The sequence below is a fragment of the Chanodichthys erythropterus genome, chromosome 3 (genome assembly GCF_024489055.1).
Source record: "Chanodichthys erythropterus isolate Z2021 chromosome 3, ASM2448905v1, whole genome shotgun sequence".
In the NCBI taxonomy this organism is placed as follows: Eukaryota; Metazoa; Chordata; class Actinopteri; order Cypriniformes; family Xenocyprididae; genus Chanodichthys; species Chanodichthys erythropterus.
Genome location: NC_090223.1, coordinates 39,532,925 through 39,553,824, shown reverse-complemented (window position 1 = coordinate 39,553,824; position 20,900 = coordinate 39,532,925). Strand labels below are relative to the sequence as shown.

The 20,900-nt window shown below is 37.1% G+C and overlaps 3 protein-coding genes across 6 annotated transcripts in view; 1 reads left to right on the top strand and 2 right to left on the bottom strand.

The window, feature by feature from the left end:
* On the bottom strand, positions 1-11,937 carry cog1 (component of oligomeric golgi complex 1). Of its 3 annotated transcripts, XM_067382211.1 has the most exons (15): positions 11,300-11,937; positions 9,276-9,520; positions 8,992-9,173; positions 8,693-8,863; positions 7,255-7,411; positions 6,971-7,181; positions 4,934-5,719; positions 4,614-4,760; positions 3,856-4,017; positions 3,599-3,723; positions 3,318-3,426; positions 3,063-3,172; positions 2,586-2,667; positions 2,384-2,428; positions 973-1,078 (listed from the first exon to the last, which is right to left on the bottom strand). In XM_067382211.1, the coding sequence occupies exons 1-14, from the start codon at positions 11,654-11,656 to the stop codon at positions 2,414-2,416; spliced, it is 2,859 nt and encodes a 952-aa protein (XP_067238312.1). In that variant the 5' UTR covers positions 11,657-11,937; the 3' UTR covers positions 973-1,078; positions 2,384-2,413. The 3 variants fall into 3 exon arrangements, with proteins under 3 accessions (XP_067238310.1, XP_067238311.1, XP_067238312.1); XM_067382209.1 differs by lacking the exon at positions 2,384-2,428 and having other exon boundaries at positions 1-1,078; positions 11,300-11,936; XM_067382210.1 differs by lacking the exon at positions 2,384-2,428 and having other exon boundaries at positions 4-1,078; positions 11,348-11,934.
* Positions 11,938-15,910: 3,973 nt separating this feature from the next.
* Positions 15,911-18,040, top strand: smim22 (small integral membrane protein 22). Of its 2 annotated transcripts, XM_067382207.1 has the most exons (5): positions 15,911-15,970; positions 16,344-16,404; positions 16,931-17,099; positions 17,172-17,239; positions 17,345-18,036. In XM_067382207.1, the coding sequence occupies exons 3-5, from the start codon at positions 16,973-16,975 to the stop codon at positions 17,390-17,392; spliced, it is 243 nt and encodes an 80-aa protein (XP_067238308.1). In that variant the 5' UTR covers positions 15,911-15,970; positions 16,344-16,404; positions 16,931-16,972; the 3' UTR covers positions 17,393-18,036. The 2 variants fall into 2 exon arrangements, with proteins under 2 accessions (XP_067238308.1, XP_067238309.1); XM_067382208.1 differs by lacking the exon at positions 15,911-15,970 and having other exon boundaries at positions 16,345-16,404; positions 16,918-17,099; positions 17,345-18,040.
* Positions 18,041-18,287: 247 nt separating this feature from the next.
* rogdi (rogdi atypical leucine zipper) overlaps positions 18,288-20,900 on the bottom strand; it is a 9,136-nt gene continuing 6,523 nt past the window's right edge. Inside the window, exon 11 of the mRNA XM_067382205.1 lies at positions 18,288-19,217. Coding sequence (XP_067238306.1) covers positions 19,176-19,217 — 42 coding nt within the window. The 3' untranslated portion in view covers positions 18,288-19,175. The remainder of the gene's footprint in view (positions 19,218-20,900) is intronic.

Genomic DNA, 20,900 nt, shown 5'->3' with positions numbered 1-20,900 from the left:
ACAAAACAAAAAACATCCCCTTTAAATCGGACCTATAATGCCCCTTTTCACAAGATGTAATGTAAGTCTCTGGTGTCTCCAGAATGTGTCTGAAGTTTCAGCTCAAAATACCCCACAGATCATTTATTATAGCTTGTCAAATTTGCCCCTATTTGGGTGTGAGCAAAAACACGCTGTTTTTGTGTGTGTCCCTTTAAATGCAAATGAGCTGCTGCTCCTGGCCCCCTTTCCAGAAGAGGGCGGAGCTTTAACAGCTCATGCTTCGGTTGCTCAACAACAACAAAGCTGGAGAATCTCACGCAGTCAAAATGAGGATCGTCAGTAACAGTGTTCAGCCTTACTTTGTTCAAACCGGAGTCTTACACTGATGGAGAGACTCAGGAAGAAGTTACAACTTTTAGAAAGCATCTGGACATTTCTGAAAGGTTAGTGGATAAATTTATGTAGTTGCTGTGGAGTTGATTCAACTTATTGACTAGCATTAATTTATGAAGCAGTGAAATAATAATCAAGGACCCCTTTAACCTTTTCTCATGCTATCCCCAAAAATGTTTAAATTAAATATACACAAGCAAAATTTTAATTAGGGTAACTACAGTAACTAGTGAGGATAAAGAGCTAAAATATACATTTGCACCAAAATGTAACTTACAAAGAGAAAAAATTGGAACTATATTGAGCTTCTGATTCACTTAACATTTTTAATCAGAATAAAATTAAAAGCCACTAAATAATAGCTAATGTGCTTGATAAATACAAAATTGTAATGTTCATTTAATCTTTCCCTTTTATTAATGATTAGCATCGTAATTTTTTTCTTTATCATGTGATTTTGAAAGAATAGGCAATACAGGACACAGTTGTTACATTTCCAAATGTATTTTAAATATTATTTTACATAGTGTTGTATGGGTTAAAAAAATACCAACTTTATAAAAGTTTATTTGGCCATGCTAGAAAGCCAGCCTAATTTAAAGAGAGAAGGGGCTGCAGATTCCTCTTCTTGATCAGCTAACTGCCTGAAGAGATTTCCTGGCCGGAAACTGTCCTGTGGAGCAGAAGCAGAGGAGGGAGCCACCTAAAATGATAAAACAAACATGTAAATTGCCTTAAAATGGATTTGCATCTCATAATGTTGTGACACCAGAGCAGGTACAGAGTTTTGAATAGTTTTTCACACAGTTAGAGCCAAAAATGGTCACCACAAGCAGAAGATTTAGCAGGTTTAAAGCCAGTGGAGAAATCTGGAACTACATGATGCTTGTTTGCTTATAATACAAAAGTATTAAACTTAAAGGGTTAGTTCACCCAAAAATGAAATTTCTGTCATTAAAAGGTGCTAAAGAGGATGTTTTGTTTTATACATTTTTGCAATATTACTTGAAACTGTCTTTACTAACTGATAAAAGACTATTTATTAGGTGCACTGAAAGGAATAATATTAATATACATCATCTGTGCACGAGGTAGGGCCTTAAAAACATCAGCCAATCGTTTACCCGATCATCGCGTAAAGGATTGGCCCTCTGGCTTGTCAATCACTGCCGTGACGTTCCTTGTGAGAGACGATCGCGGCTGCGCGCTCCAGTAACTTTCCACACTCCACAGGTGCCGCATGCAATGTTTTTGTCAGGAGACAGGAGTAACAACTGCAGATTATGAGTTACCTGCGGTGAGTCCCACATAATGAATCCATGAACACGACACAGCGAATGCCGGTGGTAAACACTCGTGTTCCAATACTCGTACAGGAAATTTGGGAGGCGTTCCCTTGAAATGGGCTGTGAAGGAGGGGGGTTGTTCGTACGCATGCAAAAACTCACTAACAGCCTTTGGTTTCTCAGTCGACGAAAAGATCCTCTGTAGCACCTTTAATTACTCACCCTCATGTTGTCCTAAACCTGTAAGACTTTCGTTCATCTTTCGTTCAACAAATTAAGATATTTTTGATGAAATCTGAGTGTTTCTGAACCACACATAAGCAGCAACATCACTGAGGTTCAGAAAGGTGTTAACGACATTGTTAAAATAGTCAACGTGACGATAGTGGTTCAAGCCGCTGTTCAGATGTAAAACACAGAATAATTTGTGTTCCTAAGATGAATGAAAGGTCTTTGGGACGACATGAGGGTGGAGTACTTAATGACAGAAATTTCATTTTTGGGTGAACTAACCCTTTAAGACAGACTTTGTGTTTTGATTAATACAGCTCAACAGCCTTGATGCTCATACTGCTCAGTATTCATCAGTTGCATTTGATTGCTGCTTTGCCACGTGTTGCATTCACAAAGCATATCAGAGTGCATCAAGTTCAGTAAATCCAAAACTATGCACTGCAAGCTCACTGCAAAAAATAAAGTAGCACCACACAACATGACATCACCTATCACCGTGAGATTCAGCAGCTCTTCTGCTAGGCCACGTAAAACTGGGAGCATTGGTAGAAAGTGACATATTTGCAAAGCCATAATAACATACAACACCAACTGAAGTCTTTTTCTATAAACATCATGGCACAAGGGTTTACTTTTCTTTTAAACATACCAGAAGAGGTATTGTACATAATAAATGCTTAGCCAACCTACCAGTGGTCTAGTGATATCTGCTCCATGTGTGGCTGAATTAGTCTTCCGAGAGTTTGTCATACTCAGTGGCAGCAAACCAAACCTTGAGGGGGGAAAAAGGAATGTCTAATTATATATATATAAAAATATATAAAATTAAATATTTAAAAATATAATGAATCAAAAACTAAATAAATTGATAAAATTATAAAATTTAATGAAATTAAATTATAATGAATTAAAATATGATAGAGAAATCAAAACTTAACTTATATGAGAAAATAACTTTGAAAAATGAAAAATATTTTTATTTGAAAATATATGTTAGTATAATTTTATTTGATATCTAAACGCATGTATTATGTTTCTAACATAAAATATATTTTTATTACCTTGCACAATAATCAAGCAAACAGCATGAGAGCGTCTAACTAGCCATAAATATTTATAACAACGAGTTAAACAGCGTGAAGGGTAAGATGAGAGCTTTATTCTCACCGGATCTGGCTGCTAGCCAAAGGAAGGATGTTGTACGGTTCCTGAGAGTTGATATTGCTGGTCCTAGAGGTAAACTGCTTCTCTGTGCCAGTCAACAATCCTAAAAGCACCTAGAAACAACACGAGACAAAACACTGTTCAATACACAAAAGATGACAATTATCATGCCTATATCACATGAGAACAGACAAATTCATTGAGACAATTACATGAGGGGATGTTTGAAACAGGGTTAGTGGGAAATAAATGACTTACAGAGGTCCTTTGTGAGAGTCGGTTCAGGTTACTGTTCAGATGTGGAGTGAAAACATCCAGGTCAAATGGATCAATGTGACTTTCAAGGGAGTCGCAGACCTGCTGGATCCTTTAACAAACAGCAAGAACGAAGGAAAAGTGTAAGAGGTAAGCTATTCTTGGTTGTGCTTTGTTTTAAAGTTGGAAGGTGAAGTCACGCTATGATTGTGTTTTCGTGACCGATCATTGCTGTTACTTCCTACTGAGGGTTTGTGCCCATCCCTAGCTTGTGAAGAGGTTACCTTGGGTCTTGTTGAAAGCGGGAACTCCTACCCTCTTCAAGGCGGGACCCTAGAGTGGCACTGAGATACCGAAGGTCAAACAACAGCTGCAAAGCTCTGTTCTGGGTCATGGGGAGGCCTGAATCCTAGAGAGAGAGAGGAAGGAAAGACAGGAGACAGAACAACAGACATTAGGTTTTAAAAGAATTATTCCATTACAACAGTGGCTAAAAAGCAGGAACAGAAAAATAAGAGAGACATTTGATCGATCGTCTAACCTTGCTCTGTGTTTTCTGAGTGAGTCTTTCATACTCACTCACCACCTGGTCAAGACAACTCCGCAAGATATTCAACAGAGTGACCTTTGGTAACGCGTGACCTCCGACCCTATTGACCTCAAGGCACAGATGAAAGAGTAACGACTGAACATACCATGATGGCTGTAGAGAGAGAGAAAAAAAAAAGAGGAAACAATTATTTTACAATTAATATATAAACCACCTGTTTTTATTCAGTATAGACTCCAATGATCTCATATTTTGAAACTCTTTCGTAACTCTTCCCCCAAGCTAAAATTAATAATGAAGTTAAAAGGCCTGTGCACACTGGAACGTATAACGCAATAAGACACAATGGGTTAACAATGATGTCAATTATTTCCTCAATGTTTGTAATATTGGAACTTTGACATTCTGTTTTTCCAATTTGTTTTTATTTATTGTGTTTATTCATTGTTGGATTTTTAAAAAAAATATTGTTTTGGGGGCCACAAGGGGGTGCTACGGAGTCCACAAAAAAAATATAACGCAAGTATTTTACAAAATGTAGGATTTTTATATATTTTATATATATGCTTATTTTTGTTTATCTAAGGTGGTGCCTTAAAAGGGGATAATCACATTATTTGAGATTCATAATTTGGCATTGAAAAAAAGTATGCAATAAGTCCACATTAGGTCTCCTTAATGTATATATTAAAGTATTCATGTTAATAATAATAATAATAATAATACACATGAACAAATGTAGCTGTTACCTGGACAGGAAGGCGTATTTTGGACATTATACTGTTGCCTGACTCAGTTTCTTCCTGTATTTCAAGTTCTTCCCAGTTAGTTGCAGTCCCCAGGATGGATCCAGGGGTTCCTGCATGGAGAGTCGCAGCAAAGCTGCCCACAAGTGCCTGAAACGCATTTTTAATCATTCAATTTTACTGAAGAATACAAGCATTAAAATGTTAAACATATATGCCTAAAGTATGTACTCTGCATAAAAATAACCACACATTTTTGCACTAACAAGCTGGTGAATGAAGTGTATTGATTTCCTGTCCTCAGAATGTCTTCATAATCTTACCCTGGTGAGTGCAGAGCTCCAGATGCCATAGGCCTCCATGCTGCAGGACAGAAGTTCCTCTTTCAGACAGCTCCACTTAGCCTGAGCTGGGCTGACATCTGCTGTCTTGGCTGTGCTGCCTTTGCCCAACTTCTTGCCCTGTCGTGGAGTGCCTCTGCTCACAGGATCCATGCCCCCCTGCTTCCCCAGGATGCACTGTTTCAGACTAGGACACAGTTCTCCCATTGACTGGCATAGTCTGGCCATAAAGAGCACTGAACTTAACTGGCTGGGGCTGCCGGTCTTAGCCTTGGCATTAGTGAGCTCAGCACGAATGCTGGCAAGGATGTCCCTCACACATGCCAGGCAGTGCTCTCTAAGAATGTCCTCCACCGCTCCAGCATCCATAAAGCGGTTAATAGGAGAGCTAGTCGTCACAGGGACCGTCTCTGAAGGCTCCTTGCCATTTTTTTCAGAGGGCAAGTAGTGCTGCAGATCATCTAGTTTGGCTTTGAGCTTGGAGTCCAGGGAGGAGCAGTAGGTCTGAACGCAGGGGGTGAGGGCCTGGGTCTTCATGGACAGGCCGCTCTTCTGCTGTGGGCTGCGCTGGGCCACACTCACCCAGGCTGTGTCGCTGAGCAGGTCACCTTGAGACTCGGACCACAGGAACGCTGCAACGTCACTCTCATACTGCGCCCCGCGGCTGAAAGTCCCAGCTGTGGCTTGGCCCTGCAGATCCCGCAGAGCTGAAGACAAGAGCTGTCTGGAGCTGCTGGAGATCCCTTCTGTGCCCTCCTGCGTGATCACCTAGAGAGATCAAGGGTAAATGAGTAAAGGAGGAGACGGGTTATCTGTACCTATAAACTCAAGATTTACAGAGATAAGTGACACCTCGCCTTAGATGACAAGGCATAGTGTTAACATTCAACCTCAGATGATTTGATCACAACAAGGAGAAGGTGGTATTTACAATTAAGTGTAAATGGGGTGCAAAACATGTATATTAATATATATTTGAATATACAATACATCATTATAGATTATTTTACAATACATATATACACCATAGTTCAAAAGTTTGGGGTCAATAAGATTTTTTTAGAGAAATTAATATTACCCAGTAGGTACACTTTAAATTGACCAAAAATTAAAGATTACAAAAGATTTCTATTTGAAATAAATGTTTTTTTTTTTTTTTTTTTTTTTCTGTTCATCAAAAATTCATTTAAAAAATGTATGCAATGCGGTGATATTAATAATAAATGTTTCTTGAGCAGCAAATCATCATATTAGATTGATTTCTGAAGGATCATGTGACACTGAAGACTGGAGTAATGATGCTGAAAATTCAGCTTTATCATAACAGGAATAAATTACATTTTAAAATATATTCAAATAGAAAACAATTATTTTAAATTGTAATAATATTTTACAGTATCACTGTTGCTAATGTATTTTTGATCAAATAAATGCAGCCTTGGGGAGCATGAGAGACTTCTTTAAAAAACATTTAAAAATCTAACCAACCACAAACTTTGAACAGGAGTGTACATGTATTAATTGTAATACTATTATACAATTAATATAAAAATACTGTAATATTTTATACAATTTATACATAATATGTAGAGCATATAATCATAAATGTATCTTTAGCATTTCAGTTGGCCATTGTTTTGAGGAGAACATTGGGAAAGATGCGGAATAGCATGTTTTACTTTTTCATTCAATTAACTAAAAAAATGCACAGATTTACGGATTATCAAAATAGTATTCTAATAATAAAGCAACAGTCTTTTTGTTATATATATATATATATATATATATATATATATACACACACACACACACACACACACACACACAATTACATGGTGAATTATGTATATAGTCAGATACCCTTTTCTTGAAATCTAATTACTGGCAGTTAGAATGTCAAACATTCTCACCTGAATACCTGTTATGGGATGGGTTCACCCAATATTTGTTAACAGCAGGTGTAAACAGGGCAAACACATCTATCAGACTAGTTAAACAGGTTAAATCTGTAACAAGTACCTGAAGTCTCTGCAGGAAGAGCTGCTGCAAAAGGTCATCCCACAAAGCCAGAGGTTGTTCGAGAAGAGACTGACACACAGTACTCCAGTGTTGACTGATGGACTCGCTACTGAGCAGTTCCCACACGGCATCTCGAATCGCAGCCAGACCCTTTAGACTCTTCACGTAGACCAGAAGGCTGCTGACTCCACTGCGGATATCCTCCTTACAGCTATTACAAGAAAAAGGAGCATTTAAAACAAATCCTTAAAGAATTGTAATTAACAACTGTGGGAGGGACATACGTATCGATCCACTGCTGCAGTGTGTCTCTGAGCTGCTCCCTCTGTATAGGCTGCGCTAGTGTCCGAAGGACAGGCTGGAAGTTTATCACTGAAGGGGGAAGGTACTTAAACCAGCTTCCTGTACTCATTTCCTTGTCCAGAACCTTCTTCTCTTTCCCTGGATTTCACATAAAATCACAAAGGTTCTTTTAGGCAAGTTACTTAGACACATAATGTAAAAGAACAAGGTGTCAAGCTGGTTCATACATAGTGACCCTAATAGTGTTGTCAAAAGTGCCGACCATGATACCAAGTCGGTATTTTAAAAATGTGATGCTTTGAGTGCTGTTGAGCGGATTCATAAACACCTCTGATTGGCCATTGTGTTCACATGCTCATTAGACATGTCTGTGATTTGCTACAACAACCACAGTCTATGTGATCAACGCACGGGAGCCTTTGAAAGCACACAGAAGTGTTTGAATCTGAAACCGTTTTGAAAGCAGGAGTGAGAGCATTTGAAAGCAGGCATCTATCAGTGGACCGCTTTTAAATGCTCCCGTGTGTATCTGTGTAAGCGCTCGGTGAAGAGTGTCATTGATGACTATTTACAGCATGTTTTTGAAGCGTTGATCATTGAAGCCAATGACAGACATATCTGATGAGTGTGAACACAATTGTCAATCAGATCCGCTCAACAGAACTCAAAGCATCACATTTTTAAAATTTCACTACCGACTTGGTATCGTGTCCTGTACTTTTGACAACAATAGAACCTGAGGGTCAGAAATGAACTTTTCCATTAACGGGCCACCTGTAATTGATTTCCAAGGACATTTGTTACCTTTATAAGGACAGTTTTTAAACTCATTAAATGTATATGTGTTGTATTTTATATTAGATACTTAAAGTTAACCAATTACCTCAAACAGAATGCTATAGACTGTTACCAATTTAATTGCATTAACAAAAGCCATTTTTAAACTGCAAAGGTGTAACAGAAGCTGCATCTAACATGTCATTTATGTTTATTTACAATGATCAACGCTTCAAAAACGTTGTAAATAGTCATCAATGACGCTCTTCATCAAGCACTTACACAGATACACACGGGAGCCAGTCTGCTGATAGTCGCCTGCTTTCAAACACTCCCGCTCTCAAATTCAAACGCTTCCATGCGCTGATCATTGTAGCCAATCACAGACATATCCGATGAGCGCGTCAACACAATGGCCAATCAGAGGTGTTTATGAATCCACTCATCAGCATGTCATATTTTTTAAATTTCAGTACTGAATTGGTACTGAAGTCGGTACTTTTGACAATTCTTATTTGGGGGGCATTTTTGTTTCTTTTGGTGGCATTTTCTTTTGCCCCATCCCCCATTGATTTCTGACCTTGCTGACCCCTTACACCAATGTATAAGCATCCTAACGTAACTGTAAAACCGATAACTCACCAGAGGATGTGTTGGAGGTCACATTCTCCAAGGTGGTAAAAAGCAGGCCACAGCCCAAACCGGTATCGGACACTTGGCCCTCCGGAGGCACATAAAACACAGCATATGCCTGATATAGAGTGGTGACCAGCAGCTCCACCAAAGAACAAACCTGTGCTTTAACACCAGCACCTAAGAGAGGGACAGCATCACATCTTTATAAAAAAACAACAATCTGCAAATGTAATGATATATTCTAATCAACCAAATACAAATAAGAGAACAAGCTTTAATTCTTCATAAGCCAAAAGGTTATTCACCATGCTGGGGCTGATTGAGCAGTTGCTGAATGGATGCTTTCCTAGCCAGCAGGAAATCAGCAAGTGCCTGGCGAGGGGAGCTGTCCTCCAGGAGCATGGTGGAGACCAGCGCTTCAGCGATCGCTTGATCAGACACCGCCCTGCCGCGCAGCACAGACTTACTCTCCAATAAGATTGTGGACCTGCAAACAAATAAATGCAGCTAGCTTTTAGTAAGAGCAAAAAAACTAAGCCAAATGATGCATCTGAAAAGCATTTGACAGCTATGCAAGTCTATAACTTACCTGAAATGACCTGCAGCTGCTACCTGGCGCACCAGGATGGGGAAGCGAGAGAGGACGGGGCTGTATTGATGCCCTCCGCCCTCCAAGTGTAGCTGGCTGTGAAGGTGACAGCACAGCAGGTAGAGCTGTGTGGCCTGCAGGTACTGCGAGGACTCCATTGCGCTCCAGACCCGCTCAGGGATTTCCAGAAGGAGCTTTATCTGTGATGCCATCGTATAGAATTTGTCCTGGGACTGTTTCTGACCCTGCCGGGAATAAAAACACGTTTAATGAGCATTAAACAAATAAGCTCTGACTTTGGAATTTATTGTATATTGATAGAAACGGAGGATACACTTTATTTCAAGTAGGGCTGCACGATTTATCTCGATTAAACCACACGTGATTTGGCAAAGGCTGTGAGTACATTTTATGTGCAGCTTGTCAGAGCTGTACGCCTCTGAGATCAGTAGTAAATGCTTCTCCATCTGAAAGCCAGAGGGCGCTCTCTTGCAGAAACTCTAAATATGCCCTGACTCAGAAGAAGATAACATGCGTCATATCGCTGAAGCTGAATAAATAGAAGATTTAAATTGATTAAACGTGACTAATAAACACACGACTGTGTAAGAAGCCACATCATCTCACAGAATGATGCTCAACTGTCATTATGAAGTGAGTTTAGAGTAACACCATGTTATTAAATGTTGTCTTTTGTTGGACAAGATGGTAATAAATGCTTCTCACGTCTGGATAGATGTTTGATGCGTGTTGCTTTTTCAAATGTACATTATAAGCGACTCAAACTCGCAGTGCTTTCAGATGGATTAGCAATTGAAGCCATAGTTCATTGACAAGCTGCGCATAAAAAACTATCGCAGCCTTTGCGATTTCAAAATCGCACTAAGAATCGGGGATTAAGCGATAATCGCGTTCAAGTTCAATGTTATTTTTCGTATCATGCGATATATAGTGCAGCCATAATTTCAAGGTATCCTTGTTACAGTGTAACTATACATTTATGTACCGAGTAATAACAACATGTACTTACTATAGGGTTAGGTCTAGGATTAGGGTTAAGGTGATTTGTATGCCATTATGCTTATTTTACAGTTATTACTACAGTAAGTAACATTATGTAACAACATCACTAAAATGAAGCATTCCCAAAACTGCTTAACAATAATGATGGAAGGCATAGACTACAGTATATAAACATAACCTGATGATGGCTACATATATACACTACCATTCAAAAAATTTTGGTCAATAAGTTTTTCTCTTTTCTAAATTAATACTTTTATTCAGCAAGGGTTGACACTAAAGACAATTATAATGTTACAAAAGATTTCCATTTCAAATAAATGCTGTTCTTATACATTTCTATTAATCAAAGAACCCTGAGATAAATTTATCACGAAAATATTAAGCAGCACAACGGTTTTCAACACTGACAATAATCATACATTTTTCTTGAGCATCAAACCATCATATTTGAAATATTTCTGAAGGATCATGTGACACTGAAGACTGGATGAATGATGCTGAAAATACAGCTTTGCATCACAGGAATAAATTACATTTAAAATGATATCAAAACAGATAATTTACTATTTATATAGATTTATTGTTGTTTTTACTGTATTTTTGATCAAACAAATGCAGACTTGGTAAGTATAAGAGCCTTCTTTATTTATAATAACCAGTAATTATGCTCATATCCATCAGTCAAATTGTAAAAAGATTGTTTAGATCTCTCACTACTAGCTAGAATATGAAATGACTCCTGCACTTAATGTTGTGACACACTGTAAGATTTTATTTCTGACAGTTGTGTCAGTTCAATCGAGCTGGAGCTGCAGGTTTGACTGGTTGTAGTGGTCTTAAGTGCTGAAGTGCTACATTAGCCAATATGTATAACAAATCTGACATATTATTGTATTTGTATCTGACGGTGACCCATGTTAATTGACGAGGAAACGAAAGCACCCAAACATATCTCTGACGAAACTGAATAAATTAAGGCAGAATAAATAGTAACTTACATAAACTTTAATATTTTCACTTTTTGCAGGCAGTTTTGCCCCCTTTACCTGTGCTTTGCTGCTGGACTGAGGGGCGTGTTTGGCCTGTTTGAGTTTGTGGCAGTAGCGGTACATGTCCTGGATGGACTGGACGACACTCTCCGAGCACTGTCTCATCTCACCGATAGTGTCAGCAGCATCGATCAGATCCCGGTAACGTTCACCGACCATCTGTCGAAGTTCCTCCTTCTTCTGCTCGATCTCTCCGCGCACTTTCCTCTCGATGGCACGGATCTCATCCGTACCGTACCGCTCAAATAAAACGGTGGGGTCTTTAATTTCTGAAACCCGAAGAGACTGGGCCGGTACCGTAGCCATCTCTTTAAAACTGAGCAGATAACTGCAGAAATAAAACCCGGAAGCACGAACAGCTCTCCTTCCACGTAAACAAAGGGTGAGAGGTCATTCCTCACATATTGAATGAAGTGGGACAGCGACCCCTTTAGTGGATGTTTGGTACTACAACATGTTTTCGCTGCAATATTTATTCATTTATTTATTAATGCCAAGAACATACATAACAATTCCAGGGGTATTCACGATTACACCTGTTACAAAATTAGGAAAATATCATTAAAATGACATAATGTGAGTATTAAAGGGATAGTTCACCCAAAAAAAAAAAAAAATTCTGTCATCATTTACTCACCCTCATGTCGTTCCAAACTTGTATACATTTCTTTGTTCTGTTGAACACAAAGGAAGATATTTTGAAGAATGTGTCAAACTGAACAGTTTTGGGGCACCATTGACTTCTATAGTAGTTTTTTTCCTAGTCAATGGTGCCCCAAAGTGGCCTAGTTACAAACGTTCATCAAAATATCTTCCTTTATGTTCAACAGAACTAAGAAACTCATACAGGTTTGGAACAACTTGAGGGTGAGTAAATGATGACTGAATTTTCATTTTTGGGTGAACTGTCCCTTTAAGGGCTTTTGAGTTGCTGGAGGTAATAAGAGTGTCCAGGTAGGATTTAAATTCATTATTATATTGCTTTACATGTTTATCAAAGTTGTGATAGCTAATGTTAAATAAACCTGAAGTGTGGTATACCTGAATTAAAAACATTGACGCATATCTAAAGAAATGTGCACTGCCAGCTGTTTTAATATGAGTAGAGTATGGTGTATTCTGTGTGTAGTTAATATTTTGTTAACATCAGATTAAAGGCCACTGAGTTGGCACTGGACTCCTGTAGTAATTTTTTTTTTTTTTTTTTTTGCATATGAACAGTAACATAACAAGCCAACATAATTAAAAATAAAATAGCTTCACAGACTGAAAAATAACAAATTGTAATACATAATGTCACAACAAAACAAAACAAAACCATAAAAGAAAATTAAATTAACTACAAAAACACTGTAGGGGATTAATTCAAATTGGTAATAAGGTCATATTGATTAAACAAATCAAGTAATTTTCTGGCTTCATATTTTCTCATCATTTTTAAGGCATTAGTATATAGGGCTAGCTCTTTTCTAAATATATTAAACTGGGGTGCAGATTTAAAAATTTTGCATTTGTGAATAAAACATTTTACTATAAGAAATAGACAGTTAATAACAAAGCCTGAATTTTTGTCCTCCAAATGTATACCAAATTTTATCATATCCCAATTAACAGATGGAAGAGAAGATATTCAAATTACATTGAAAAAACAGTTTAAATATCATTATTACAAATTTGACAAGTATTTGATTCCACATTAAACCTTAAAGGCTTAGTTCACCCAAAAATGAAAATAATGTTATTTATTTCTCACTCTCATGTCGTTCCACACCCGTAAGACCTTCATTGATCTTCAGAGCACAAATTGAGATATTTTAGTTGAAATCCGATGGCTCAGTGAGGCCTGCATAGGGAGCAATGACATTTCCTCTCTCAAGATCCATTAATGTACTAAAAACATATTTAAATCAGTTCATGTGAGTACAGTGGTTCAATATTAATATTATAAAGTGACAAGAATATTTTTGTGCACCAAAAAAAGACAAAAAAACGACTTTATTCAATAATATCTAATGATGGCCGATTTCAAAACACTGCTTCAGAGCGTTATGAATCTTTTGAGTTGAATCATGATTGCGTATCAAACCGCCAAACTGCTGAAATCACGTGACTTTGGCGCTCCGATCCACTGATTTGATTCATAACGCTCCGAAGCTTCAAGAAGCATTGTTATGAAATCGCTCATCACTAGATATTGTTGAATAAAGTCGTTATTTTGTTTTTTTGGCGCACAAAAAGTATTCTTGTCGCTTTGTAATATTAAGGTAGAACCACTGTAGTCAGGCCCGGATTAAGAACACATTGGGCCCTGGGGCTATAGCAACACCGAGGGCCCCCTTTCATCTGATTGCCATTCCACAGTGTGATGGCACCAATATTTCATTGTGCATTGGACTATTTCTGTCGTTATCTAAAGGGGCAAAGAAAGCATTCATAAAAACCCTTGCTTTCATATTAAAATGGTAATTGTTTCTCATGTGGACGTCAGTAAAAATAAATTTGCATTGCACCTCAGTGCAACTCATGCATTCAGATGGAGATTTGTCCATCTGGTTTTCTATCTTGCATTTTATCTCAAAATGATAATGTTATTTTTAAAAATATAGAAATTAGCAGAAATAAGTTACTGCAGCCTCTTATTTACACGAAGTAAAGTAGACAATAATTCTTTCCTCTGATTAACACAAAATAAACTATTTTGAAGAATATGGGTAACCAAACAGTTGATGGTCCCCAGTGATTTCCACATTATTATTATTTTCCTACTATGGAAATTAATGGGGACCAGCAACTGTTAGGTTACCCACATTCTTCAAAATATTTTTGTGTGTGTGTGTGTGTGTGTGTGTGTGTGTGTGTGTGTGTGTGTGCTTTTGTTTATATTACATTGTGGGGACCAAATGTCCCCATGATGTAATATAAACCTGAGTTCACCTACATCGTGGGGACCAGCCAGCGGTCCCCACAATGTAAATGGGTTTATAAATCATATAGAATGAGTTTTTGTGAAAAAGTAAAAGTTTGCACAGTTTCCTGTGAGGGTTAGGTTTAGGGGTAGGGGCAGGGTAGGGGGATAGAATGTACAGTTTGTTCAGTGTAAAATGCATTGAAGTCTATGGAAAGTCCCCACAATTCACAAAAACAAACATGTGTGTGTGTGTGTGTGTGTGTGTGTGCTCAACAGAAGAAAGAAACTCATTCAGGTTTAAAACAACTTGAAAGTGAGTATGTGATTACGGATTTTAATTTTTGGGTGAACTATCCCTTTAAGGACAAGGGTCCGCATGCTAACTATAAGGATGCTGTCACTTTAAGACCTACACGCGTCCGATTTTCTCAACTTCAGACATAACCAACTGTGTTTATGTAAACCTTTTGTGTAATTGACAGTATTGTAGCGCAATCAGACGCGAAAGATGAAGTCCAGTAGTCAGGTACTGTTTGACAGGCTTAAATGTGTGTGCACGCTTCGGGTGTATGGGGTCAGAAAAGGCGCATCTCAGAACAGCACACGAATGACATGTTTAACTGGCAGGGCTTTAAAGCACATGCAAATAAAGAACTTTTGTGATTGCAAATTATTGCAGTGTTCCGTGAGTAACTCTACCGCTGTGTTAACGTGTGTTGTGAATGTGTCGAGGTCGAGTTGTACGGATGGAGCCACCAGAACTGCAACTGATAAAATGTGCTTCAAAGGCAGATATTGGAGACAAGTCACTCGACATTGGTGTTCATCAAAAAACAGTAGGAAAGTTAATTTGGGATTTTTACACGGGTGATGATGATGAGAGAAAAAAACACTGACATTCTGAATCCACGGCAATAAAATCAATCGACTCGTCCCTGTAAATGTTGAAAACACCTTACGTTTTCATGAGAAACAATTACCATCCGAATAGGGCTTAACTCATAATAAAAATAATAACTTGATGCAGCTGCTATCTCACCTTTTTCAACGTGCAGTGGGTGAAGATAATTGAGCTGCCGCTGCACGCGGGGTCTTCCACTGGCTCGGATGTTTTATGTGAACCAAAGTAGTTAGTTTTGGAATTTTTGATGTAAGGTTAGCATCCCTTTTCTCCCTTTCAAGCTTATTTTTCCTTTTTTGCGCACCACTATCACTTTTTTTATCATTTTGAACACCAGCGAGGCTGAACAAGCAATAAAGGCTTGCATAACGTCTAATGCTTGCTTGTCTAATCTACATGCATAACGCAAAGAGGCGTTTCCCGCGATGTCATATGGCGCGAATTGTAAAGTGATTTTGATTGGACGGGGATTTATCAGTCAGGCACATTTTCCAATCATTTTTTCTTGTTATTTTATTAGACAAAGATCAACCACCTATGACTTGTCAATCTCATTTCCTCCAGCCAATCACGGGCCCCCTCTACCCGCGGGCCCTGGGGCTTCAGCCCCACCTAGCCCTTATGTTAATCCGGCCCTGACTGTAGTCACATGAACTGATTTAAATATGTTTTTAGTACATTAATGGATCTTGAGAGAGTAAATGTCATTGTTGTCAATGCAGGCCTCGGAGCCATCGGATTTCAACAAAAATATCTTAATTTGTGTTCTGAAGATAAATGAAGGTCTTACAGGTGTGGAACGACATGAGGGGGAGAAATAAATGACAGAATTTTCATTTTTGGGTGAACTAACCCTTTAATCTTAGAAATTCTTTGGCTGGATAAATGTCATAGATAATTTTAAAGTGTATTTCTTTATATTTGGGTAAAAGGGGAAAAGCAAGATATTTACTTCTGTATATCAATTTCTTACTTAGATGTTGAAAAATGTAATCTCTTCTTATACGACCAGGATAGCTTTCTTATAATCTCATTAGTAGTACACTTCTTATCAACAATTTTATTTGGTCTATATTAAGATCAACTATTCTGGGAATAAGCGTATAATATGTTAAAAGCCCTTTCTAGACTCCTGTAGTTTTGTAAAAGCATCGCACTTCCGCAAAACCCTTTCATTGAGCAGGAGCTGCATCTCAGTACAGGTGTGGCGCAGTAACCCGGAAACACGACAGAGCAAAACAACAGGTGAGTGACCCATAACTGTGCTAAAAGATACATTAAGGCGATTTATGAGTATGGAAATAAGCAAATTAGGACGATTATAAATTATATTAGGTTATATATGATTAGTCTACAAGAGGGTGGACTGCGATCTTTGAATTTCACCATTGTGGTAATTTTAAGATTAATTGCCGACTTTAAAAGTAATCGATCAAATGTTGAAGTATGAATAAAAGTGTTCAGCAAATGAATTTGAGCTCAGTCGGTCGATGTTAACTGAATAAACGTACGAATGAGTAAAACAATGGCGTGACTATTGTCATTTTCTCTTTTAGTTTCTAATGTCTTAACTCAAAATACACTTTATGAAGTTTAGAATATAGTTTATAAGATTCTCGTTGTGGTTAATCTAACTTCTTTGTACAAAAGACTATAGAAAAACACTTCCTGTTTATTCAGGATATAATTTGAGTACATGTGTGTAGCCTATTGAACAGGTTGGTTTAGTTTATGGGCATCAGGGGTTTATTTTCTTAGTTTCTGTTTTCAGATGTCACCAGCGTGTAATTAATATCATCCTCTTACTGAAGTCATGGACAAGAGCATTCAACAGGATTTTGAGAACCAGTTCAACGATGTGGTCTCAAGACTACAATCAAAGCAGATGTTTCAGTCAGACTGGGACATTGCCTCCTTTGCAGTTTTCTTCATCTTTATAGGTAAATCAAATGAAGCAAGAAATGACGGTACATAATTAAGGGTCATTAACGCACAGTGTTGAATGTTCACAGGCATGGTCCTCTTGCTGGTTATCTTGGTCCTCATTCGCTGCTGTTGCTGCTGCTGCTGCGACGAGAAGGTCAGAATGCTTTCCGATGTAATCTCACAGATAACCTGTCTATAGATTGATCAAACAATGCATGTCATGGCATTAGTGGTAACGGCTACTGTTTCCACTTTAAAGCCGAGAAGACAGAAGGTGGGCATCGACAATATGGGAATGGAGCCATGATTTTCCAGAAACAACGGGAACCACTACATTCGAATCACCTACAAAATATCAATTATGTGAATCTATCTCTTATGCCACCTAATCATTATTTATACTCGGAAAAGGATCATTTATTAGAGGAACAAAATATTTTAGGAAGATGCTTCCTTATAGCGATGATAAAAGCAAAAACCTTTCCCAGCCATGTAAAAATGCTGTTAATATTTACCCAGGACATCACATGAGTGAAGTTGCATTTGTCCATTAGAGATTCCAGATCCACTGTCTAGTTAAACACATTACTGAAGCATTTATATCAGATTTCCTGGATGGAACAAATCCAGCCACTCAGCCAACACCTTTTCCTTGATTCAGACTTGGATTTTTCAGTGTATTTGTTTTAAAGGCTTGATTTTTAAATCGGAAATGTAAACAATACAGAACCTACACACTTTTTCGAAAAGATTTAAAAACAACAAAAAATTTAAAATAGTCACTTTACTGTTAAAACCTCATTTTTTAGAAGAGGAAAACAGATTAAGCAATGTTTTATTTATGGAAACTAACTTGGAAGAATGAGTATGAATGTTTGTGTAACATTTTTACAGTGTACCATATTGTTATAAAATTTAGACTTTGTAAGCCAATAATAAATCTATTGAAAATATTTAATTTCAGTGAAATTCAATTGCAATTAGCAAATAAAACGTTCCTGTGCCTATATAAAATTACTTTTCAACAATAGCATCAGTTAATTCAGTCTAAAAAATTGAGAAATGGGACAAGAACAAGGTAATGTTCATAAAGTATGTTTATTGCACAAAATATTCCATATTAAGCGTGAAATATACATTAAAATAGCTTCAGTTTTACTTGAGCAATATTCAAATGGTCATGCATGAAATCAGTAAGGACACAAATTAAGTGCATTTGACATGAAATAAATAAAAATGTGGCAATAAATAAAGGCTGACAATAGAGTAAATGAACTACTAACACAGAGAAACCCTTTCTGTAATGATCACAAACAGTATCAGAACTATCGATCAACGTAATATTCTTTTTTAAATCATAGAATGATGGTTATTAGAAATGCTGAACTTCAGGAAGGTGTGTAGTTTTAATGGAATGATGGGAAATGAAGCCCTGACATCATTCAACGTCATTTAGTGTTGATATAATCATGCCACAGTTGAGTCACAGTGGCAAATATACTGTTGGTCATTTATGCACATTTATAAGCTTATGATAATGGTTTCAATGCTTTTATCTTGCTGCATTGATGATAGTCCCTGGTATTCGATAAATAATGTTCAAGTGTTAAACTTACAAGCCCCTGGATTAAAAGGAATAAACACTGGTAAAATGAGTTTGAAGAGATCTCTCAACAACAAATGAACTGGAATATTTCACAGTCTTTGTGATATAAGAATGTAAGCATTGTCTAAACCTAAACACGAAAGATGAGGTTAGCTTCAATATAGGCAAGATTACTGACAAATAGTCAACACTGGCAATGACAAATACTGCATAAACACAAAAAAACAACACACACATCACTGAATTCCTTCATCTGAAGAGCCTGTTTCAAATGAACGCATTCAGTCCATAAACTACGCTCACTACCTCTGCTGCAGTACACATACTGAACGAGAAGCACACAATGAATACATTGGTCATATAGTAAAGTCACAATAGATCTCATGGAACTTGTTCACAGAATTTTTTTTGTTCCTAGTGCATTCTAGATCATAATCATGTCATTTTTATTATCATTCACTGTAGAGTTTTGGTCAGATGTAGCTTAAAATGGTCTGTAGTTCCAGAAACTAGAGAAGACGGAAATCTGCAAATGAAGAAAGGACAGAAATGAACATTAGATAAGTGTTGGGGAAAGTTACTTTTAAAAGTAACACCGTGTCTACACCAGATGTGACTGTTGTCGCATCTCATTGAGAATTACAATATTGCGTTACTCCCTAAAAAAGTAACTAATTGAGTTACTTAGTTACTTTTTACAGAAAGTAATGCGTTATATTTACTTTTGTGTTTTTGTCATCTGAGCTGTTTGTTTTTATAACAAAAAAAAGTTCTGTTTTGGGCAAAAGTAAAGGCCCTTTTACACCAAAAGTGAAACAAATAAGCCTCAGGCTGAAGGAAATGCAAATTCATGCTCAAATGCTGCCATTCTGGAATACAGAAGAATAGGACGCAGGACAAAAGTAAATAGTCACATCTAGTCTAAAATCATGTTTACACAAAATGCCTCTGTACACATGGTGCGTTAAAGTCCTCCTAGGAAGTTAGAATGTACGAGGTGGGAAGTCATGTTAACGACGGCAGACGAGTTCAAATCACTTTCGTCGTTGTAAGATGTGCCTTATCTAAATTAATTATACAAAAATACAGCACTTCTACTTATAGAATATGAAGAACAAAGAATGTGCATCAGTTGAGTTCAGCTGTTTTTATATTTTTAATTATGAAGCCACTGTAAACTTTATCATTATATTATAATGCTACCATATTTTGTGCAGGCAGTAAGCTTACTTCAATGTAAATAGAAAAGTCTGTCTTATGTCATCGCTAAATACGTATAATATTGTGGTATTCCGCCATGTTTCTCACTTACACGCCCCCAACTCGTACAGATCAGGGCTTAAAAAAAAAAAAAAAAATCCCCAACTTCCCACTTGCGTTCAGCTCGTAAATACGATCTTTCCGACATGACTTGAACACACCAATACTCCCGATTTCAATAAATGGGAAAACAAAGTAACTTGCGTTACTTGTTTGAAAACGTAACGTTACTTTACTAGTAACTTGAAAAAAGTAATCCGATTATGTAACTCAAGTTACTTATAATGTGTTACCCTCAATACTGTTGATTACAGCATTCCATTCAGATCTGCTCACATTGTGTAAAATATTTTTGCTTTGCTTTTTGCACTGGTTGAGCATTAATCAATCTGACATGTTAACTTCAATGGTGAATCTCAGGCCAATCATTAACAACAGCTGTTGAGTTTTAACTGGTCTGATCCACATTTTACTCTACTCTTCAAAGTTTGGGGTCAGTACGATTTTTTTGTAAGCAATTAATACTTTTGTTAAGCAAGGATACATTAAACTTCAGCAAACGGTTCAGTAAAAGACTTGTGTTACAGAAGATTTCTATTTCAAATAATTGCTGTTCTTTTGGCTGCTGACAATTCAGTTTTGCCATCACAGGAATAAATTACATTTTAAAATATATTCAAATGAAAAACACATTTTAAATTGTAATAATATTTCACACTGTCACTGTTTTTACTGTATCTTTCTGACCCCAAACTTATAAATGTTTGTGAATGTTTAACTTTTATGTTCACTGGCATACTAAAGAGTGCTAAGACACATTTCACTCAAAAACAAGCTTGAAAATCATTGTTGGTCATTTTGAAAAATGGTCCTAGTAATTCTATTAATCAAAATTAATAGTAAAAGTAATAACAGCAAATAATAATATTAATATTAACAGATTAGTGAT